The sequence below is a fragment of the Echeneis naucrates genome, chromosome 18, assembly GCF_900963305.1.
Source record: "Echeneis naucrates chromosome 18, fEcheNa1.1, whole genome shotgun sequence".
NCBI classification, from domain to species: domain Eukaryota; kingdom Metazoa; phylum Chordata; class Actinopteri; order Carangiformes; family Echeneidae; genus Echeneis; species Echeneis naucrates.
Genome location: NC_042528.1, coordinates 14,359,177 through 14,383,674, shown reverse-complemented (window position 1 = coordinate 14,383,674; position 24,498 = coordinate 14,359,177). Strand labels below are relative to the sequence as shown.

The window sequence follows — 24,498 nt, the reverse complement described above, 5'->3', positions numbered from 1 at the left end:
TATTGACCCAGAGGTAGCCAGTAGTTTGTCCACCATGCAGGATACCATTTGCATTAACAGAGCATCTAAAAACAGAATTAGACAACATGGAGAAGGAAGACATAATTAGCAAAGTAACTGAGCCTACACAATGGGTTAATGCCTTAGCACTGTGTGAGAAACCAAAGACAGGGAAGCTTAAAATATACCTCAACCCGAGACCCTTAAACAAGGCAATAATGAAGCCATATTACCACCTTGAGGATGTAACATCCAAGTTAGCAGGGGCAAGATTTTTACAGCATTCTAGATTCAAGATCAGGCTATTGGGCTATTAAGTTAAGCGAGGAGTCATCACTACTCACCACATTTAACACCCCGTTTGGTAGATATCGCTTCCTCAAGTTACCCTTTGGCATTGTATCTGCTCAAGATGAGTTTCAGAGGAGAGTAGTTGAGACATATGAAGTCCTTAGGGCCGTGACTGGGATAGTTGATGACACCGTTGTTTTTGGAAAAACATAGGAGGAGCACAGCCGCATCCTCAGAGTAATGCTCAGCAGCGAGGGCGAGGGATGACGCTGAATCCTGAAAAGTGTTGCATCTGCTTGCCTGAGGTGAGCTACTTTGGACATAGGCTCACAGCAGACGAAGGATGAACGAAATCATCACAAAGGAGCCAGGGCTGGTGTTGGCCTATTTTGAAGAAGTGACACTGCAAGTTGATGCATCAAAAAATGGCCTTGGTGCAACATCATGCAGGAAGGGCAGAATTACGCCCAAATAGAGACAGAACTGTATGCAGTCTTTTTTGGGTGTAGGAGGTTTCATGAATACCTCTATGGACAAAATGCTACTGTGGAGTCAGACCACAAACCATTAGCCATACTCTGAAAACCAATAGCACATGATGCTGGCACTGCAGAAATACAGCACCACTCTCATTTGCAGGCTGGGCAAGGAAATCCCAGTGGCTGACACATTGTCCAGGAAGTCTATGGATGATGAGGACAGCTCAGTATCTAAAGCTATGGAGACTCAGACACACTGTGATCAGTGCAGCACCTGTAAGCGCAGACAGGATGAACAACATCAGAACAGAAACTGCTCAAGATGAACAACTATCCACTCTCAAATAGGTTATCTGGTCAGGCTGGCTGGAGACAAGAAAAAAGTGTCACCCACATGTCAGTGAGTACTGGAACCACCGTGATGAAATCACTGAGGCTGTAGGCATCCTTCTAAAAGGTGAGAAGATAATCATTCCTCACAGCCTCAGACATCATATGCTACACTGCACACACACTGAACACTTTGGAGTGGAGAAAAGCAAACACAGAGCATGGGACATTATGTTTTGGCCAGGCATGAGTCAACAGATAGGGGACATGGTAAAACAGCGTGACATCTGCCAACACACTGCAGCGCCAACACAAAGGAGCCTATGCTCTCACATGAGATCCCAGAGAACCCATGGGAAACCGTAGGAACAGACCTATTCTCATGGAACTCATGGAATACAGCAGATCTGCAAAACCCCTATCGCCACTACACACCGGAGCAGCCATCCGTTTCCAGCAAGGAGATGGCACATGGAAACCAGCAACAGTCATCCAACCAGCTGAAACACCACGGAGCTACCACATCAGAAGTGGCGATGGACAGCGCCTTCAAGCGCAACCGACATCATCTAATCAACAACCACACACCCGTCATACAGCAGCTAGAGATCAGTGAGGACGACATTGGACAAGACACAGAAAATGACCAACAGCAAATTGCGTCTGAGTGAGATTAAGCCAAGGAAAGTATGTCATCCAGCTGTGACAATTTGAATGTGTTTGAATGAAATTTGAATCTGAATATATGTTTGAAAGAAAATTAATTCATTTCAATTAATAAATGCCCTGAAAGAATAAGGCAGTTTTTTTTTTGTTTTTACAAATGTTTTATTGCCATGTTCAGAAATATTTACATATGGGCTAAATCAACAAGGGAGTGTTAATTATTAGATAGTTTAGATCGAGATATCTAACTTGTTTGATGAATCATTTGTTTGCACTATGGAACACTTAAGATGGCAGCATACTGTTTTTCTTTTATTAAATGTTGAAACTCACAATTAACCCATTTACAGTATACTGTGTTCTTTAATGCACTACACTCAAATGGACCGTCAAAGTATTTTACTATTTGCAACTTGCATAAGCATGGCTTATTTTATTTATTTTTCTATTTATTTATTTTGTTGAAGGGGGATGTAATGTTTTTATGATGTTCCATGTACCAATGTTTTTTTCATTGTGAAATATCAGCACCAACTAATGTTGGGGTGAATTATTTTGGTCGGATCGATGTAAAAAGAGGACATAGCATTGTGAAACGCTACAGCATTATCTTCACTTGGCAAGCCGGGCAGTTCACTTGGAGTTTGCCTACTCTCTGGATACAAGCTCATGCATGCTAACGCTTTTTGCGAAGGTTACAATACTGAGGACTTTGTTAGTGTTGGACATTCCTTTAGTTTCTGTTTTAGGTCCAAGTGATAGTTTTACGGGTGGTGTGGGCTCAGGAGGCTCTCCTTTGTGCCATGCCCTTACCATGACTTCTTTATCTCATCTCTGCCATCCAGGGTCTGCTACACCATCTTCTTTATAATAGGGATGTATATCTCCACCACCAAGGTCGATTCGATATGCATCTTGATACATTGCGACCAATACATTATAATTGCAATACACTGAAACCCCCTGTCGATACAATGTGATTCAAAACTTATTTGATAACGTTATGACTTAATTTAAAGAGGATTTGGTTTGATATGTGATCATTCAATACAGTTAGTTGGGGTTTGAGAATGTATTAGTGTTACAAATTAAGCTTTATGGCCTTGGATAATAGGGAAAAAGAAATGGGTAACATAAGAAAAGGACCAAACTGAGGAAGAGGGCCAAAGGATGCTGGTCAAATAAAAAAAGGAATAAAACATAAAGAAGACTCACTGAGCTATGTATATCTCTATTATTTTGACACCAAAAGAAAAGAACACAAAAAGCTACCTGTTTAACTAAAAAAATGAACTACAAAGAACCAGCATCCCTGGACCTAGGGTATCCACACATTTACAAATATATAACAAAAATATATCAAACATCGGTTCTATTATATAAAGAAATAACCTGGCCACACTTCTTCAGAGGGCATAAATATGGAAAAGTTGAAAACTAATGAAAAAGCCCTGTTATAGGGAACTACCAAAAATCGCCAATCTCCAATCTCCTGAGTACAAGGTATAGAGCACAAAGCACAACCGAGATGAGCTGTCTGTCTCAGACAGCTGCCTGGACTGAATGACGAGCTGAACCTCTTGTGGGCAGCAAACAGGCAATTGGCAGGAGGCAAATGGCAGAGAGTCTGCCATTTACTAATGCTATTGGAAAAGGAAAGCATTTGCATAACATTTGGGGGATGTCATCTGAATGTGCAGTGCAGATATAATAATAATACCTAAATATAACTAAAAATAAATTTGTTTTAAGAGAGCCTTTCAAGTCACCCAAAGGACACTTTACAAACAGAATAAATTAAAATCACACAATGAAGTGAACCATGGTAAAAAAAATCAGCACAATAAAATAAAGCATGAATGGTAAAAGCAGGGAGGTTAGAGGGAGTATGCAGTCCGGAACAAGTAAATTTTGAGTCTTGATTTTAAGATGGGGAGAGACTCACAGTTATGGAGGTCAGGTGGTAGGGTGTTCCAGAGCTTGGTGTTGAGGTGGACAGGGGGCACAGAGAGGTGGATCTGAGGGAACGGATGGGGGTGGTGGCATGCAGGAGGTCAGGGAGGGGCGAGGTTGTGGATGGCCATGTATGCGTACAGGAGGAGTTTGTAGTTGATCCGATGTTTCACAGGGACTGTTGGAGGTGCTGGAGGACGGGGTGATGTGGCGGTATGTAGGGGTCATTTTGATGATGCGGGCGGCTGGGTTTTGGACCATTTGGATTTTATGGAGAGACTTATGAGGGAGGCCGAAGAGGATAGAATTACAGTAGTCCAGACGGGAGGTGACGAGTCTGTGAACTACACTGCCGTCTGTGGCCTCAGTGTAGGGGGTGAGGGAGGGGCGGAGATGGAAATATGCAGTACAGGTGATGGTGTTGATGTGCGAGTGAAAGGAAAGTGTGCTATCGAGGACGACACCCAGACTGTTTACCTGAGGGGAGGGCGAAACTGAGGAGCTGTCAATGGAGAGAGAGAAACTGCTAACTTTAAGTAGGGTGGATTTGGTGCAGAGGAGAAGGATTTCAGTTTTATTGCAGTTTAATTTATGGAAGTTTGAGGTAAACCAGGTTTTTAATTCAGAGAGACAAGAGGTGAGGGATGGGGGTGGGAGTGTGGAATTTCGACTCTGGGTCTGGGTCAAATTTATGCCCACATTGACTTGAATTACATGGGCCTTCATTATAGCCACTGTTGGTCCAGCAGGAGGAATCGGTGCTTTAATAGCCTACCCTGATACCATTGGAAAAAAAAATTGTGATTTCTTGTTCTGTTATATTAACCCATTGTTTCCCAAGAAATAGTAGTCCAAGTTTATAACAATGATCAAGAAATTGTTGCTAGTTCTGACTGAAAAAAAAAATAAAAAATTTTGAATATAGAGTACAAAAATTCTTTCAAAACTTTTTCTTATGCCTTCACTGAATACCTTGAAGGCCCAGAGGGGGACCCCCTGGGGGGACCCTCAGTGCTAGTTAACCCATAGTTCCATGACACTTGAGTATCGGTTGTCACATATCAACATATTGGTTTATCAGAAAATGTACTGATTCAAAGAAGCTTTCCTCTTCGTGTGACACAACTTTAAGCTTCATGTGAAATGGACCCACAATCTAGCCACATGCAACATCTCACTTTCCATCAAGAGATCAAATGGGGCTCATTGTCATACCTAAGGCTTTATTGTAGGCTTACACTCAGACCATGTCTTTGTACAAATAATATGATAAAAAAAAAAAAAAAAACACACAAACACACCCACTACTAGAGGAGAAATATTGCAGTGTTGTTCCACTGTGTCAGATGTCAGGAGTTTGTTGACTATAAAATTGTCTAGGAAGGTGATAAAAGCAGAGATGAACAAACAGAAAAGTTCCACTTAATAAAGACCTGACTGAGTGCATCAGCACTTGCTCACATTATAATCGAGGTCATTTGTCACAGTTCTGTTCTTGAATTAGCATTCAAGTTAGAATAGAATAGACAGCAATAATATTTTGGTTCAAATCCCAATTTTGGGTCTGTCTGTGTGCTGTTTCCAAGTGCTCCCTGTGCCTGCATTGGTTACTTTCAGTCTTTTATGTTTCCTCCAAAGACATGCATGTTTTACCTGGAGGAAACCCACGTAGGCATGGGGAGAACATGCAAACTTCACACAGAAAGAACCCACAACCTTCTTGCTGTGATCTGTATCAGAGCTAACTGCTATGCCATCATGCTGCCCCAGGAGAAACCATTGTGTCTATATCTTCTGACTGGAAAAAAATAAACAATAAATAAAGAAAATAATATGTATTCATCAGTTCAACAGAACATTCATGAACACTGTTTTTATCTTTGTAAATGCTGCTCCATCATTTCTGGGCTATGGGTATGCTGCACATTATTAACATTCATTATATGGGTTTGGGTTGAAATAATTCCAGCATTGACCTCATGTGAACAACAGAGAGGTACAGTTCATTTTCTACCATGCCATCCTTGCTGATGTTGTCCTTTGATTTTGGTACTTTCAACGTTTCCAACGTTTTCTCACAAAGGGGCTCAGATGTTGGTTTAACTGCAGGATCTACTGCATAATAACATCAGGTTCAATGTTAAAAAGCAGGTCATCATTGTCCCGTCTGACTTCCAGTAGCAATGCAGTTTCCTCCTGCAGTGCTCCTTGAAGGTCAGCTGTGGTCATCAGAGGTTTACCATTCAGTTTCACAATAATGTCACCATCTCTGATGCCACCTCTGTAGAAATAAAGACCATCACAGATCAATGCTTCATTGAAATTTAGAAAATACTTTAATCTGAGGATTGAATGAGTAAATGAACCGTACTTCTGTGCAGGTGAGTGAGGAATCACCTCATGGACATAAATCCCACTGGCAACATCAGGGAAATCTGGGTTTTGCTGTTTTAGTTCTTCGGTCAACCTGTAAAACACACACATTCCTTCTTATAGAAAGTCCATTGTTTAACCAAATTGTAATGTCTTTTTGAATTAATCTTCATTCAACAACGCTTTGTTCAGGCTATGGCACAAAACACAAAATTGTAGCGGGAAGGTCAAGCCGCATATTTCCGTCCTGATACAACCAAAGACTGAAAGAGTTACCAAACCCACCATGGTTACACAGGAGGCACGCACCGTAGCTGTCATTGCTGATCCGCTGTGGAAAAATGTGTGCGTGTGTTTTCACATCACCATTGCCTTACAACAAGGAAATCCTGGGTTGAATTCAGTAACTAATGACCATCAAAAGGCAAACATGCTCATCCTAAGAGCCAATGAAAACCCGGGACATTATACATATAATGACATAAAAAATGACTGAGCTAGTAATACTTATTATACAAGTTATCTAGGTTTCGCTGTTTTGTTTGGTGTCTAATTAGTGAACCATATCAATTCATTTCATCCACTGGTCAGTTTGCATATCATTGCATTTCATGGTCTTACCAACCACACAAACCTGCCAAAGGCAACTGTGCTGTTTTAATCAATGTGGTCAGTGTTATTACAATCATACTGTGCTCTTACCTGCTCTGACCTTGTCTTTTAGACATCTGTGTTTTGAAAAGCAGCTCAATACCTGGACAGTATCAAAATTTGATTGGGATAAAATAAAGAATGCTTTACTCTACTCTTATTTCTGCGTGTAAAACAATGTGTATCATCAGTTCAGACTTACGCTGGTGTGATTGTCAGCATTCTTATTCCGATGAAACGCTTCTTTTTTGACTTCACATCTGAAAGAAACTCTGATTAATGCTGGATATTCAGTAACAGACTCAGTGATGTCACTGTCACTAACTGCCTAACACCTTTGTTGTGTTTGTCCAGGGAATCGTTAAGGAAGCGAGTGATCCTGTCAGAGGGAATTGCAAATGAGATTCCTGCTGCGACTTTCAGGGTGTTGATGCCAATCACCTCCCCGTCCTCCAATGCAGACACACAAAGCACATTACACGAATTATAGGGCAAAAGGTTTCCAGGTAATTGTCATCAAAAACCAGTGTTCCTATGTTCCTCTAGGTAAGAAACCAAAAGCTCACCAGATTGACCAGAGGCCCTCCCGAATTGCCGTACTGAAAGGAAAAAATTACTGACACTATAACAATTGTGAGTTGCTTCACAGTAATTTTCACTCTGATATTTTCTGGCCAACAGTCTCACATTGATTATAGCATCGGTCTGGATGTAGTCCATATCAGAATCCTTGAGACCCAGCTCCTTGCCGTCTCTCTGGGCAGTGCTAACAATACCAGTAGTGACAGTGTTCTGGAGGGCGAAGGGGCTGCCAATGGCAACCACAAACTCCCCAGGCCGCAGGTCTGCACTGTGGCCAAGAAATAGAACTGGCAGCTTTGTCTGAGGGGGAGAGGATGAACAGATGAAGTTAGCAAACCTTATTAACAAATTATCTCGAACACCTGGGCCACAAGATGCAGAAAAGCATAATTTAAAAAAAGATGGTAACACAAACAGGCAGATTACAAATTTCAGAATAAAGCACATAGAAATTAAGTAGTTTGAACATCTTTTAAGACTGTAAACTAAGTAAGCATTTTTTATGAGTGAGAAAAGATAGAGGCTAGGAGCCACAGCATCATCTCCATTTTAAGCCAAACGTTTAGCATGGCATGAGACTGCTCGATAGTAGACCTCAGTGATGTCACCATGGCCAGTGAATACAGTAATTCATAAATATAAGATGAGGCCTGCAATAAAGAGCTTTTTAGGCCATCAAGTTTCAAATCAATCTGGCACTCTGGCGCCTCCTCCTATGTCTCACATGCAGACACGTGCGTAACAGTGAGTGTAGTAACCAAGATGAAAGGAAACAATACCTGGATGATCACAAAAGGATGAAATCAAATATATTTATATAGTTCCAAACCATAACAGAGTTAATTCAAGGAATTTTACATAGAGCAGGCCTCGACCAAACTCTTTATAGAGGAATGTACATCTTTGTTCTTTTAGCTGGAAGACACAAGATGAGAGCAACTTGTTTATGTGCCCCCAAAATTAAAAGAATATAGTGGTCAGTGCATGCACACATTGCTTAAGTCTTCTCAGGAGGCAGGGTAAACCTTATTAAATTTGGGGCAGCAGAGAAACGCACTCAAATATTTTTACAAGGTCCAAATGATATAGGTTGATCTGGGTTGTGGAGAATAAATGGCAGAAACATTCATAGACCTTTTGGTTGGATACATAGACGTTTCTAGCCTGTTTTTGTGGGTGCTACAGCACCCCTAAAATTAAATTAAATTTTTATTTTTTTTTTTACTTTATGTCCATGTTAAATAAGCTGAAGAAATGAAAAAAACATATACAGTATATGGTTATATTGATCCACCCCATCTCTCCCATCTTTCCCTGTCCCCTGAGCATTTCATCTGCAGAAAGCGTTAACAGTGCCCTTCGAGTGTGTGATGTGTAAGTATCTGGCCTAAACCAGGATATGTGACATGTTTCTTTACTTCTACCACTCAATACCAACACATTATCATCACCAGTCCTTATTTTTGCTTCACTGAGTCGTAGATCACTGTTTAAGTTGTTAGGTAGGAGTTAGCTGACCTTTTTTCTTGCTAGGAAATGCTACAGGTGGTCAGTCAACATAGTACCTTAGGCAGGGTTGCCTCTCTTTTATTATCTATTATCTTCTACTATCTATTATTAGTATTATTATTAGTATTATTATCTTGGCAAGCACTTCTTTTTTTTTTGAGAAGTTGATTTTTATTTATGTATTTTTTACAGACAAGAAGGAAAAAGGCAGAGACAAACACTGAAAAAGTCTGTTTCTGTTAATGTGTTTTACATGTTGTGCATTGCATTTCAAATAAAAGTACAAAAATAAGACGAAGGTCCAATTTTGGTATTTTTGGTACTCACTATAGGAAGCTGTTTTACTCCAGAAACATACGTATATACTGTTTATGTGTATGTGGATATGTATATGTATATAAGAGCTGCAGTATCAAAATGAGCTGTCTTCCTCCAGAACTTAGCAAATTTGCCCATGCATAGATTCCGGGATAAAGTCTGCTTTTTTTTTCTCTGTTATATATTTCTTTTATGATTTCAATCCATTCCTCTTTTGCTGTAGTTCAGCATTTAAGTAACTTTTCTTAGATTTGTTGGTTTAGTCACAGTGTGTTATGCTTTTATTTCACAAATGTGGGAAATTGTACATAACAGTGAAATGTATCTTGCCTGGCCGGCCAGTACTCTGAGAGTGCTCAGCACCCCTAAAGCTCTGATCATAGAATTGCCCCTGTTTAAATATACACAGTATATACTCCTGATTCCTTTTTTGCCTGTGCTGTTTGCATCAATTAATAGTTATCTTTCAAGAACCAACAAACTAATTTTGTTTTGTGATCATTCACTTTGTCACATGACCATGAAATCTTCTAAATGGTCCAACAACTTGCAATATATGTCCTCACCTATTCATTGTATTATGTTGGCCCATTTCTAAGGGGAACCTCCTTTAAAAAAACACAGATGAGTATTATCATTTAAGCTGTGAGTACACAGAGCAAAAATATTCAGATAGACCCTGGCTGTAAGACGAACTTTCCTTTAATCCATCCCGTTTCACAGCTGTTCACAGCTCTACCATATGCCCAAAATTATCCTGCTAGAAGTACAAGCACACACTGAGCTTAAGTGTTAGCAATGACTAAGGTTATTTCAGCCTATTTCATATACCACAAATGCAAGATATCACAACAACAGGCAACTAGCAATCAGCAGTTCCATCATATCTGATAATTGATGAAGAAAATACAAAAGAAGAAGCAGATTCCAGCTGCATGATAATGATTACAACTGCTGCAAAGATCAAGCAAAGTGAAGGAAAGTACAACATACAACATTTGACTTAATTCACTACACACTTACTCATAATATATAGAGAAAAAAGTAAGAGAGCGAAGTCCTTAAGCAGACAGGAAGGGTGATGGGTGGAGTGTGGTGAAAAAAGGGGTTGAGGAGGTGAAAGGAAAGGGAGGAAAAGAACTGAGTGGAAACATATGCTTAGCAGACTGCTGTGACAGAGAGGGCGGAGGAATGAGCTGGAACTGCTGTTCTGCATCATTCCCACCTCCCCCTCCTACTCCTCCTCCTGCCTCTTTATCCCTGCCCTCCCAGTCCAGCTCCCCCACCTCTCATGCAGGGATGTCGACCTTCACTGAGAGGCCCAGACCTGCTCTGTCCATAAAAAAAAAAAAAAAAATCCTAAAGTTTCCAGACTAGCCTCCTTAGATGAGAGTCAGCTATAAAGCCCAATCTGCTCTAAGTTTGGTGTTTTGGTGTAAAGAATATTTCATTTCATTATTTTGGCTTCTAAATTTCTAAATTTCAGAATGCATGAGCACTGTCCATATTTTCACATTTGTAAAATGATCTACAATTTAACTGGATCATAATAAATGTGTACAGCTATATACAGTTTGTCCTGCTCATCCAGCTAAACCAAAGTGTTCCATATTTGTGAACCCTTCATCACCATCATGTGTAGAAATGGAGCATGGTTCACTCTGTGGCTTCCTGTGAATGTTTCCGCATTTATGTGCCTGCAGTGTCTCTTTAGTTGAACTCAAAAATGCACAGGAAGTAAAACTCCACGCACTAACCTATAGAATCATAGACCCTGGTGTAGACAGTAACTGAACAAAAGATTCATGGTTCATGCATGGCCTTACTCTCTCAACACTGTAGACCTGGACATATGACACACACTGTGAGCACATATATTTAGTCTGCCAACCTTTTTTCACAGTTTTTTCAGTGTTTCCTGAATCAGATGCTCTGTTTGTTATGGAGAGGTAAATCAAGCTCCAGATAAAAATTTCCTGAACCACTGACTTAGACAGAACAAGACCAGAAGAGGATAAAAACTCCCATGATCCCATGCTGCTTCAAAATGTCCCTGAACGTTGTCTATTGTGAATTTATTAAAACTAGGAAAAAAACTGAACAAAAAGAAAGGAACAACAAATTATTGGTCATTTTATTGGTCCCTTCCTATCGTCTTTGGGGTCACTCTGACCTCAAGGATCAAATGTGTTATTATATTTAAGGATAATAGAAGGGTTAAGTTAGCCTGATAAACATGACCAAATGGCCAGTCACCTTGTGCAGACATGGCTTGTGTTTGTTTTTCAGGTGGTTCATGAAGCAAGCTAAATGGCTACAGGAAATGCCAAATGTATCAACCAACACATTAGAAATAATTGAATAATAAAGAGAGCCACCAAAATACCAAATAAATTTGGCAGATGTCTATATTAACCTATCAACTGATCAGAATTCAGTCTGATGGAGTAATGAAGCTGTCACACCGTGGTGAGGTTGTCTTGTCTGGGCTTTATTGTGTCTCGTCATTTCCTGTTTTATTTTGAAATGCCTAACTCTCCTCTCGTTTCAGAACACTTGCCCTTCCTCATGTCTCCTGTGTGCCCCCATGATTACCGATTGTCTCCACCTGTTCCCCATTTCCCCCACAACTCAAATAGTCTGTCTTCCCCTTGTCTTGTGCCAGTGTGTTGTCGTTTCTCGTCCCACACCAGCGTCACGTCCTTGCCTTTGCCCTCAATCCAATTTGTGTAAGTCTGTTGATCCTCGAAAGAGTGAATTTAAGTTGTAATTTTCATAACCTAGTTTAGTCCTTTTTATAGCCTTAGTTCTTTCCTCTATATGAGTTTTTTTTTTGGTCTAGTCAGGGTTTTTCTCTCCTTACGGAGCATTTTCTGTTTTCCCCGTTAGGCCCCTTTAGCGTAGCGTTATTTTCCTCCTTCGGGAGCAATTTTGAGCATAGAGTTTAGTGACTCCACTTTAAGAGTTAAGGTTTGATAACATCGTTTTGGTTCTTCACTCAGTTCTGAGATCATTGCTCACACAAATAAAGATTTGTTCCTCGCTAACCTCTGCATCTGAGTCCTTTCTGGGTCCCGGCCTGACAGAAGCTGTGAAAACATGGCATCACTACAACCCACCAAGTTACAGAAAGGAGTTAGTGGAAGTCTCCTTGGTCTAGAAATTTTGCTGAAACAAACAATTTTACTGTCACTGTGTTTAAGTATTAACACTTCAGGCAATGTGTTGGAAAAAATTCCCCTATATAATTTTAATGTGTGTTGGACTCACCTGTGGGTTGATTTTGATGGTGGCGATGTCTGACTTTTTGTCAATGTCTCGTATGGTGGCTTCATATACGTCCCCATTATGCATCTGGACCTTAAGGAGGAGATGAAGGAATTAAATCTCAAACACATAGATGGCCTCATCAAGGCCTTTTGCTTCTTGAAGAAATAGTTCATGCTTATGTGGGCATTCTATTGAAAGATACAGTAACTACAGCGTTTAAGTTGTAAGGGCTGGGCATGAGGGATCGCTGGTTTTCAGAGATCAGGAATATACTTCCAAACGGCTCAGAAGCTCCACAGCTGATATTCTGCATACTTCTGATGTTTTGCATACTTGTTTTAATCTTCACCAAATCAGTTTTCAGAGTTTTGGCACTTAGGAAAATGACCCCTGTAAACAGTGCTGACAATTGTTACATTGGTAATTTTATTAATGTGACATTTCATCATCCCTTTGAATGTAATCTAGGTGGCAGGTGGAGAAAAGTAGATGCACAGCTGGAGGACAAGACAGACAGCTCACTCACATGAGAAAGAGCAAAGGGAGGGTAAATTATGTTCATACTGCACATATCCAAATCTATTTCAACTGGAAATGCAGATCATATGACCACTGAGCTGATATAAAGTCTTATTGTCTTTGCAACACCTGCTGCAAACCTGGGACATGTATCACTAAACTGGATTAACATCCACAAGATCACTTTTATTTTCTGGTTTCACTTACCCAGAAATCTGCAATCCTGATAAACGGTCTCATGAAGTGAGACTCGCTAATTGAACACAGGGTTAAGAAACTTGAATAAGTTTTCAAATTAATACATCAGTGTTTCTGAAAGTGTCTGTTTTGGAAGCTCAAGTTGCTACAGTTGTGAAATGGTGATATAAACTTTGGAAAGCAAACAAACATGGGCATTCTACAGAATGCTAAAGTTGCTTTGAGGATTTTGGATAAAGTACATTTAATTACTCTTTGACACAGATGAAGACTATGTTAAGCTGACCCAAATGAGGATCTCTCCAGAGACAGTGGGTCTTCTACCTTAAGGTGCTGTTGACCGGACACTGGAGTGGTGCTGGAGACCACGTGGGCATTGGTCACAATCAGTCCATTGTCTGACATCACAAACCCAGATCCACTGGATAGAGGGACGTTCCGACCAAACAAAGGATGTCTGTAGGACAGAATTCATAATTTTATTTTTTTTTTAGTCCCAGTTTTCTCAATGTCAAAGCTTGAGATAACAACTCTTAAGTTTTGAGCACAACTTTGAAAACCTGTTTAAAAAGCATGCTGTCAATAATATACCCGCCACCAATACACAAATCATTCACACAGTAAGTACCTGAGGAAGAGCTCAATGTGGACCACAGCAGGAGCAATTTTCTCCACCACATCGGCGATGAAATTGAACTTGTACCGAGGACTGCCAGCGTGAGGACGACCTACACTGGCAGCAAGAATGAAATATAAAAAAAAAAAAAAATCAATCAACACTCAGGAAAAAGCATGTAAGCAATCTAACCAAAGTTCATTCTATTCAATTTGGATGGAATGAACTTCTCATTGAATTTAAATGGAGGGCAGTTTGATGAGGTCTCTTCAAAAGCCACTGTATCTTGCCATGTGCGAGGGTTAGTGTGCTGTGGCAGAGCCAATTGTTTGGCCCAATACTGAAACAGTACAGAAAACTGTAGAAGGCAGAAGCTACAGCCTTAGGTTGTCGCACTAGGCAGTGGTTGGACTCGAGGGAAAGTCACAGGTGACAGAAAACTTTACGTTAGAGAAACTATGTGAGGATTGCTTATCATTCCATACTCATCAGGGTGTTACAGTCCTGGGACAGCTCTAACAGAAACAAATTTCTAATCTAATGATTTCTACCGAGGTAGTTGCTAATGACGTAGTTCTATGAGATGGTTTCTACTGAGGCGGTCCTAATTATTGGCCACACTAATGAGACGGTCGTACTCAGGTGGGTCTGATGAAGTGGTTCTTATGAGGTGGTTCTGATAGCTCTTATTGGGGTGCTATTAATTACATGGTTAGGCGATTTTTTTTTTTATGAGAAGGTCCAGATGACATCATGAGGTGGATCTCATGAGGTGGTCCAAGGTGGTCCAAATCATGTGTTCTTGATGGGGTGGTTTTCAATGGGATAGTGTTCCCTTTTGTGGTTTCTACTGAGATGATTTCTACTGGGTAGGTTTGAAGGAGTTTCTAATGCGGTGGTTTCTAATGGAATAGTTCTAGATTGGTGTTTTTTAGGGCGGTTGCTCTGAGGGTTCCAATGAGGTGTTTCAAGTGCTGTCCCACTAGTGGGGCATCACACATCTGAAAGTGTTGGAGAAAATCTTTTTGGTTAGGCTTTATTTAAATAAATCACAGTTTTAAAGTTTAAACAACTTAATTTATTACCTTAAAAAAAACTACACTGAAAATTTGGTGAGCAAGTTATCTACAGTCGATCCACACACACTCACTTGGTTGACCAATTGGATCAAGCAATTGGTGAAAAGTTCACCCCATGAGAGACTTTGGACAGTCCCCTCATTTGCATTACATTCCTTGTGCATTTCTGCTTGCATGAAGAAATGTAAAGGTGGAAAGAATTCAGGAAGGAACATAAATGTATGAATCGATGTAAAGTTTCAAAAGAAAAACATTTATCAGTTAATAATGCCTCCATTTGTTTTTTGAGCCTTTTTGGTACATTTTAATTGTATGATTTTCTTTACAAATTTATTTAATTTAAGGCATATTCATTTGTAGCATAATTTATTTAATGAGATATACATTTATTTTATATTGCATTATATTTCTTGGTGCATTTCTGTGATTCTGTGTGTAAAGGATTACATGTTGATGACTGTTGGTTTTTCGTTTTGATGAGTTGGTATTCAGATCTGACACAACTGTCTGGAAGGAGACAATACCAATTGCTGGCCCTAGTGCACTCCATTTTGCCTCCTTGCCTTGCCAGCACCGTAATGCACCTGCCCTGCCAGGCCAGGCCGTGCCATGCCCTGGTCCCAGGGCAGGACCCAGCTGCCTTCCATCAAGCCTTAGTGGCTCAGGGGAGTCTCCTGGGCCAACATTTCTAGCTCCCCGGGGAACTGAAGAGTCTTTTCAGACCAATGCAATCATCCTCACTCAAATTCAGGCCCATCTAGAACTAATGGTGGCCAGTCTCCTCCCCACTAACTATAATCACTGTTGTCTCTGAGATTTCTCCTACCCAAGTTGCTGCCCCCAGTCATCAGCTGCCCTCCACCCTCCCCACTAGAGAACCCTTCATTCCCCACGCCAGAGAGGTATTTTGGTGAGCTGAGGGCTTCCGGGCAATTTCTTTTTCAGTGCTCTCAAGTGGTCCTGTGGCAACCCGTATCTTATGTGTCAGACCAGGCATGCATTGTGTAGGCAGTAGGGTTAGTTTCTGGTTGGGCTGCTCAGTGTGCCATTGCCCTGTGGAAGTGTTTCCAAGTTTCATTGATGAGGCAGATTGTTTCCAGTGATGTGCACTAGTAGGGGTAATTTGGAGACTGGCGATTAATATTGATGATTATGGAAAATGATTATCTATTATCGAAGAATGTTTACTATAAGTAGTAGATTTCGCGGCACAACCTTGCTACCAGGGACCAATGCCCAAATGATCAAAATCAATATACAGTGTCAGAAGGTTAGCACAAAGGAGTGAATTTGAGCAATGGCTGTTAAGAATCCAGCAATTGTCACAATTATAGCCACAACAATCACAAACGACGGATTAAATTATAACAGAATTTATTCATAGCAAGAATTATTCAAGATAACATCACTCAGGATAAACGGCTGTTATAGTTGAATTATCAAATGGCACACATCAGCTACTAACTACAATAGGTAATACACATGTTATCCACATAAAGGTGGATTAGCAATGTTGATAGCCTTAGTGATGGTGATAGCTATAGCAGTAATAATGGTAATATCATGCGCAGCAACACTAATAAATAGTGATACCAATGACAATCACAATGATACAGCAACAGCAACAGCCATCGTATTTGGCGTACTGGTTTTTGCAGCACATGAGACCAGCTGATTGCGCGGCGGCCTGCGTTGGGTTTGAAGAGAAAAAACAAACAGAAAAACAAGCAAACAAACAAAAAAAAAAACAAAACACAGTAGTCTGCGCTCATCCTGCGAGTTGAAAACTGTGACCTAGGTTTTGTGGTGCTTGGATTCAAATGTTTGAGGTTGCTCCCTTTGGCGATCCGGTCGAGAAGACAGCTGGGACAGCTCTCTACTGCAACTGGTGCACTGGGAAAAAGCATCAGCGTTGGGTTGCGGCCCGTCTTTAAAATCCTTCTCTTTCCATACAAAGCCCTTAGCTCATAGTTTCCTATTGTCTTCATAGGTCACTTTGCTGGCTAACTGTAGGTTTACTGATGTCTCATAGTACTCTTTATATCTGTACATTTTTGTCTGTATTTCATTGTGGTCTCTTGTTTCCTGCTCTTGTTTTGTCGTACTCTCTCACTTTCTCTCTCTCTCGCTCTCTCTCTCAACTAGTTGAGGCAGATGGCTCCAACAACCGTAAGTCTGGCTCTGTCTAAGGTTACTGTCTCTTAAAGGAAGTGTTTCCCTCCACTGTCTTCAAGTGCTTGCTCATGGAAAAAGATTTGTTGGGTCTCTTAAAATAAGTTGTCTAGATCTGCTCTATGTGTAAAGTGTCTTGATGTAATTTTGTTATGATTTGGCACTATATAAATAAATTTGATTTCATTGTGAGATGCACACACATTCAACCTCTATTGTTCCACAACATAACTGTTCGAATGGAAAACCCAGTCTGATTATCCAGGATTGTTGGGGGACGAGAGGCTCACAGTCATATAACTGAGCAGCACTGGCACAAGTGACATGTGATCCTCGAGAATATAGTTTGTTTTCCTTTGTGCATAAAAGAAGGGGAGGGAAAGTGATTAGGGTTAGGGTGGGGGACGAGAAGCTCGTATTAGGGTCAGGGGTTAAGGTTAGGGTTGCGGTTAGGAGTTATAAAGTAAGGAAGAGAAGGAGAGAAAGGGTTAAGGTTAGGGGACAGGCCAGGGTTGTGTTGAATCTCCTACACTATTCAGGCAGTAATAATGAGTCCGTCACAGAGCTGCCCTGTATACTGCTTTGCCAACAGCCTTTGAGGAAAGCGTGGTTTGTTATTTCAGACTGCAGAGAGAGTTTCTCAGATGACCAAGTCCAGCCAAAATGTAAACATTACAACCTAATAGACTTTACAGACACAGAAGGTTTATCTTCTTTTGGCTTAAATATCATTGACTCACTTTCTGAAGGTCTTGATTTTCAGGCAATAGCTGCAGGATGTTGTCTCTCTCCACTCACATCACATCTTCAAATATAAAGCTCAAATCGAGAAACATAAACTATGAAACTAACACCTACAGTGGAAAAGTCAGTGAGGTTTCTGAATGACTAAGTTTGCACCATGAACTAGTCATAAATGGGTACTTTCTGAGCAACAGTTTCCTCCATGGTGTTCTGCCATGAACTCCATGGCTATTCAGTGCATTGTGTGTAGTAGACTCATGGACATGCATATGCATGTGTGCATGTGTTCTGGTGTTTCCCAGTTTGCCTTCTCCCCTCTCAGTTTTCCTTCAGTTCCAGTGGTTCCTTCCTTTTCCTGGTTGTTGTGGTGGTATTCCTGATTGGTGTGACTAGTTACCAGTTCAGTGTCCCACTGAAACACTCGGTCGGTGTGGCTTGATCAAAGTGACTAGTTTGCATCGGTGTTTGTTGCTTGACCCTCTTCTGTGATTTTTGTTGGTATGTGACATTGTCACTCCTATTCAGCTTCTGTGGCAAGGCTAGTGTTTTACTGAGTTACATTCACTTAGAACTTTTGCCAGATTCATTGGGAGTACGGTGGTTGTTTCTGCATTTTAGTTTTATAACATTAATAATAGACAAGGTGTTGGAAGATCTGTTTATTTTGTTAATGTTTTGGCTTTCTTCACTTTATACTTTTGTACTTTTGGTAGAAATATTTTGCGAATCTTAAGTGGATTCTTGTTTTGGTCTGTCTGAGCACACTGCACAAAAGAATGTGCAAGAAATTTGGTATCTTTTGCTGCAGTGTAAGTTTAGGCAGCCATTCCTGTGGAAAACAACTCAATGATATGATTTAGCAAAACCTGCTATTCTGTATGCTTTTAATTATTCCCTGAAGCACACGGACAAAGATTTTGAAATCACAGAAACGCCCTAAATCACACCTATAAGTTGTAACATAACACAATATTTTGTAGATAATATTGAAGCATATAGTGTATATTTATTATTGTAATTTTGTTGAAGGTCCAACCAAATTTAAGATATATTGAGACACACATACATACATACAGGGCAGTCTGTGCCTCATATAAAAATATTGTACTGGCATGACAATGTCGCTCATTGTCCTTGTCCAAGTCTTGCACTCAGTAACCAGTTTACACCTGGTTCAGGCATCAACTCTGCCTCAGGTATGGCTTTACTTACAGTTTGTTCATTTTGTTCCTCACCACTGATACCGAATCAATATCTTCTAGTTACCTAACCTAATGTCCTTTCAGCTCTGAAAGGTTCAGGTTGGGACTCATTGCTGGACACATTCCATCTTTTCCTTTTCAACTAGTTGACTGCTGCAGGAAATAAGGTCTTTGGCCTACTGAAAGACAAGATTGTTGTATTTGGCAGCCTGAAAATTAGACCACAAAGTTGTCAGAATGCAGCAGTAATGGTGTGGACACAAGATCTCCAGTGGATGTCTGAATATTTCATAGAAAGCTCTTGAAGACCAAGCTCCACTATATTTCAAAGAGCTCATAGTTCCTTATTGTCCCAGTAGCTCACTTCACTCTCAGGATGTAGGTTTAATTGTGGTTCCTAGAGTCTCCAAGAGTAAATCAAGATGCACCTCTTTCAGCTATGACACTCTTCTTCTATGGAACCAACTCCCATTATCGGTCCAGGGGGCAGAGTCGCTTGCAGCTTTAAGGATTAGGCCTTTATAACAAAGACTATAGTTAAAGTTTGATTACTGTTTCATTAGTTATATTGCTATAGGCCTAGACTGCTGGGGATACACTGAGGCCCTCTGTCCCTCTCCCCATGTATGTACATCATTCCATTACGTCACTAACTTTGTTTCTTCCTGTAATCTGTGTTTCTCCCTCCTGTTCTTTCCCCATCTTCATCCTGCTCAATACCTGACATGTGCTGTTGCAATAACTACCATTAGTTATCATCATCAACTGCCATTATTAATGATATCTATTATCAGGTCTCTCATTTTTACTTCCTGCTAATATTTCCGACATTTAGTGGTACCAGGCATTAACCCTTATACATCTGTATGTTTTGCGTGCATTTTACTGTATTATCCCTCTGTCTCTCTCGCCCCAACAGGTCGAGGCAGGTGGCTCTGCCCACCTTGAATGTGGTTCTGTCTCTTAAAGGAAGTGTTTCTCTCCCTCACCAAGTGCTTGCTCATGGAGGGATTTGTTGCGTCTCTTCAAATAATTCTATAAAGAGTTTGGTTTGGACCTGCTCTATATGGAAAGTGCCTTGATTTAACTCTGTTGTGATTTACTATTTTTCTATAAATAATTTTGATTTGATTCGTTAGGAAATGTAACCTGTTAATTACAATGATGTAAGAGAAAAAAAAAACTAAAAAAATTGAAAAAAGAAGGAGATCGCCATTCAAAAGCATATTGCTGTGCTTAATACATAGATTGGAAGAGGACAGCCGCACTCCTGCATGAGCCTGGCGATTTCAAAATGAAGCAGACAATATTCTTAATAATAAAGACACATTTATTACTAAATACATTTACAATTCAAATACAGTAATATTAATAATAATAATAAGAAGAAGAAGAAATACCTAATTATCTGTTACACATTTCATTATGCTGCACTGCAAGCCCACACTGATATAAACATTTTGCACATGAGGTGAGGACTTGGTGTGAGATTTGCACAGAAATTAGTGATAGAAATTAGATAAATGTACACCTCTTTTCTTGCATATGTTCTTTGATAAATGTGGGCCAACCTGAGACTCAGTGTGCATTATCTTCACCTGTCTCTTACAACTGAGTTTTCATCCTTTTTGATTACATAACAACCTGTATCACCCATATTTAACATCAGGAGACTGTTGTTGATGGTCAAAAAGTCAACAGGTCAGAACCGCTTTGGAAACATCCTGAAGGGATCACAAATCTTGAGAGAGACTTGATGCCAGTCTGACTGATCTATTCTTATATGATGGATCAGACCCTTTATTTTATCTGTATATGTGGTTGGTGTACAGATAACACATACACACACACTGTGCTGAGGGATTACACCCCTGTGGGTGTGGTAAACTAAACACCTTTGCTGATTAACCACAGGTCATGGTCCAGCAAAGCCACATCATTCTTTTCCCTAAAAGCAGAAAGACATTTTAATTTAATTTATTTATTTGTTTTTTGGAAAAGTAATAAAACCTGAAATCTATCTCTATGCTGTTTTAAAGCAGAGGAAGATTTTTTGTACACATAAGACAAATTGTTAACAAATTATTTAAATTTGTGTTTACTGTTGTCACCAGGCCCTTTGGTTAGTCAATTGAAACATGTTGCCATCAGTTCCACTCTAATATGACAGACATTCAGTTTCATTTATGTTTTCATCTCTCATTATGTCTCTTTGTCTCTTTGAGCTTCATGGTGAAATGTACATCATATGGTCACTTATGAACTCCAGATGAAGATTGCCATTCATGTCAGACAAACAGCAGTGGTGTCCCACTCAGAGGTCTTGAGGCCCAAAACCAACTAGGAGATAATAGGTTTTACTGACATTTACTGGCAATTGTTTCTGCAGTCACTGAGTGTGCAAATAATCATAAATCACATTAATAAGTGCATATTTGATCATGTATATTTATTGCTATCGGTAAGAACCTATTAGGGTGTGTGTGTGTGGGGGGGGGGGGGGGGGGGCAAACAATTATTGTCAACATAAACACTCACAAACTGTGACTGATTCATATCTGACAACTCAAGAATACAATAACAGTGAAGGTATCAGTAACTTTGTGATGAACACAACTTGCGATGACCTTCATTTTTATAAAGGTCCAAAAAGGTCCATATGGTCTAAGGGCAGACATTAAAGGTCCATACAGTCCATATGGTCTAAAGGCAGACATTAAAGGTCCATACGGTCTAAGGGCAGACATGAAAGGTCCATACGGTCCATACGGTCTAAAGGCAGACATTAAAAGGTCCATACGGTCTAAGGGCAGACATTAAAGGTCCATATGGTCTAAGGGCCGACATTAAAGGTCCATACAGTCCATATGGTCTAAGGGCCGACATTAAAGGTCCATACGGTCCATACGGTCTAAAGGCAGACATTAAAGGTCCATACGGTCTAAAGGTAGATGTTAATCCCTTTACACTGAGTGTGCCGCCAACAGCAAATTTGCAAGACCACACTTCAAATCACCAAAGGTTTTCAAATGTTTGCTCTATCTGACAAATTCCAGCGGTTTCTGAAAGCTGAGAAGTTTGAGCTTCACAGCCAATATAGGATCATTACTTACTCACCGGTGGCGGATCTGATCCTCCTTTTTAACCGATAATACATTCTTTCAACATATGGTAAACTGCCGGATAGCAAAGGTTCTAAGTGTTCTGGAAAAATGGGCAAAAGCACTTCCTGACAGGACACTTTCTGGCCATTTTATGGTTTAAAAGTCCAGGTGGACATTACTAATCTTCAGTGTTTAAGAGTTAAAGGTCCGTAGAGTATTAAGTAGGTCTGAGCAATGAGACGCTCTCAAGGCAGGACCGCAATTAAAGTAAGGCTGATTACAACAATAAGCTTTGGACATATTCTAGTCGATATCACAAGGCAGAAGTAAAAGCAGCAACAGTTGATCAGTGTCTGTCTTCTGTCTTGCATGTAGGATACACCCACTCTCTATTGTGAGCACAAGTTAGTTGCAGTGCATTGCAGCCAATAAGAAAAAAACTTGAAGAAAGTTGGAAAAGAGGACAGTCACAAGTGGAGGAAGAGCGGAGTCTAACAAACTAAATGATGACTGTCAGAGTGTACAGGTGTGATCCTTGGAAACCGAAAACTTCGTTTATAAAATTATTTATATAATAAATGACATTACTTTCTCCATCGCAACGTTTCGTAATTTGCTAATTGTATTCCCAGAAAAACAGGTTTTGATTAAAATTTGATTAACTGTTCAGCCCTAGTTTACACTTCAACTGGTATTGTTTTTAGTTGGGAATGTTGAAAAAAATGCCAAAAAAAAAAAAAAAAAAATCCCTCAAACCATCATATTGAGGGTCCATGTTAGTTGATGTGTTTACTGCTTCCTAGTGCCATATTCTTGCTCTTCTGTCTCTAATATAGGACTACATATTAAGAAGCTGGTGGGAGTGGAAAAATCCAGTTACTCTTTGTGAGGAGAAAGCTGAGAGACTCTTGTAAAACTGTGGTTGGAGCTTAAATCACAGGAGGCGCCTTTGGGACAGGAAACATAACTTCAAATCTGAACCATGTGCTTCTGCCTCCTGATGAAAGAGTGACAAACCTGTGACAAACCTGAGGACTAGAAAAACTACACCTACTGACCCTACACAACTATTGTTCCAAAACAACCACCCACCAACCAACTTAGCCAAGATGATGAAGTCAGTGAAGTTGACCTTGGGACATGTGGCTATAAAACGCCATCATTCCATTTTATCCTTGCATACAGTTGGGTAAAATTCTGGAATATTTGGTAAATGGATTTGTGATTTACGGCCAAAAATGTTTTACAGCTCACAGTGATTGCTAGACCCTATCCAGACAGTTCAGATGACAGATCACTGTTGGACTGGTTCTCTGCCTATTTTAAACCAAATGAAGCCAGAGGTGCGTGAATCCTACCTATGCTGGTCTCACAGGGTCCCTTGTGGATCTGGGTGATACCGGACAACCCCTGCTGCAGAGCCTGCCTGCTGCTCACCTTTAGCTGGCACACGTTACCATATGTCTTCCCGTCGCTGCCGCACACTTCCTGGCTGAGCTTGCACTGACAGAGCCTCTTAGAGAGCCGCTTGCCCATTCGGCACTCCAGGCCGTCCCCACACTGCAGGTCGTCCCGGCGGCCGCACTGCTCCCCCTCCCCCAGGGCGCACACCAGGCAGCAATTACAGCGGTCCGGCACGTACCCGCTGGGGCAACTGGGGCTCCGACAGGTACTCACATCGCAACGAGTGGGACAGGAAGGTCTTGGCTCAGCTGGGACACACTGCTCCACGTACATCAGCAGAGCTGCAAGGACGATGATCTGCATTGTTCAAATAGGATTTGGGACTGACAGAAGCTACAAAGGTTTACACGAGGGTCATGTTCCTCACTGTCTGGACAATGGGCATGGACGAGTACAGGTCTAAACAAAGAAACCAAACTGCGATCCTCAGGCGCCTATCGATGAATCCTGAGCAGCAGGAGTCCCGGACTGACTGAGGGCCCACTTTGCAGGCGGGGGCAGGGGTGGAGCTTTACCCTAGAGGCGGAACAGGCCCTCCCGGAGGCGTGCCCACAGATGGTGACTTTGATGCTGACAACATCTAGGTCATGTGTTACCTAACAACTAATACTCAGAGTCAGACTTTACCTCGCAACCCATCCTGTACCCAGCAGCAACAGGTCTAACACAATGTACTGATCACAAATCCAGATCGCACACAGTCACTGACTCAAATGTGACCAACTACTAAAACCTTTATTTAAATTGAGACAATATTTTAGGTATTTATGGGTTGCTAAGGCAAATGACAGATGTTTCACAACTCTAGAAAATACATTTTTTCTCAGTTACTCAGATGGCAACAAAAATGTAGACAAAACAAATGTGTCTGCAAATTACACAGCCCATTTAAAGACAATCACATGTGACTCGTCTGAATGAAAGAATTAAGTTCAGGGATGATTGCAAAATAATATACATTCATTTTCACTAGGCCCT

The 24,498-nt window shown here is 40.6% G+C and overlaps 1 protein-coding gene across 3 annotated transcripts; it reads right to left on the bottom strand.

Annotated features, from left to right (window-relative positions):
* Positions 1–4,922: 4,922 nt before the first annotated feature.
* On the bottom strand, positions 4,923–24,003 carry htra3b (HtrA serine peptidase 3b). 3 transcript variants are annotated; one of them, XR_003842136.1, is made up of 11 exons: positions 23,415–24,003; positions 13,768–13,867; positions 13,464–13,596; positions 12,423–12,512; positions 7,431–7,625; positions 7,310–7,342; positions 7,079–7,193; positions 6,946–7,003; positions 6,795–6,846; positions 6,091–6,186; positions 5,968–6,000 (listed from the first exon to the last, which is right to left on the bottom strand). XR_003842136.1 is itself a non-coding variant. In XM_029526244.1 (10 exons), exons 1-10 carry the CDS (start codon positions 23,821–23,823, stop codon positions 5,832–5,834), a joined length of 1,398 nt encoding a protein of 465 aa, XP_029382104.1. In that variant the 5' UTR covers positions 23,824–24,003; the 3' UTR covers positions 4,923–5,831. The 3 variants fall into 3 exon arrangements, 2 of the variants coding, with proteins under 2 accessions (XP_029382104.1, XP_029382105.1); XM_029526244.1 differs by lacking the exon at positions 6,795–6,846 and having other exon boundaries at positions 4,923–6,000; XM_029526245.1 differs by lacking the exons at positions 5,968–6,000; positions 6,091–6,186 and having other exon boundaries at positions 6,206–6,846.
* Positions 24,004–24,498: the final 495 nt, after the last annotated feature.

Coding starts and splice junctions, on each gene's coding strand:
- htra3b (XM_029526244.1), bottom strand. CDS start 23,823: ATGCAGATCATCGTCCTTGCAGCTCTGCTGATGTACGTGGAGCAGTGT. Junction 13,868..23,414: donor ACCCTGTGAGACCAGCATAG/GTAGGATTCACG, acceptor CTGCCAGTGTAG/GTCGTCCTCACGCTGGCAGT. Junction 12,513..13,463: donor CCGGTCAACAGCACCTTAAG/GTAGAAGACCCA, acceptor CTCCTCCTTAAG/GTCCAGATGCATAATGGGGA.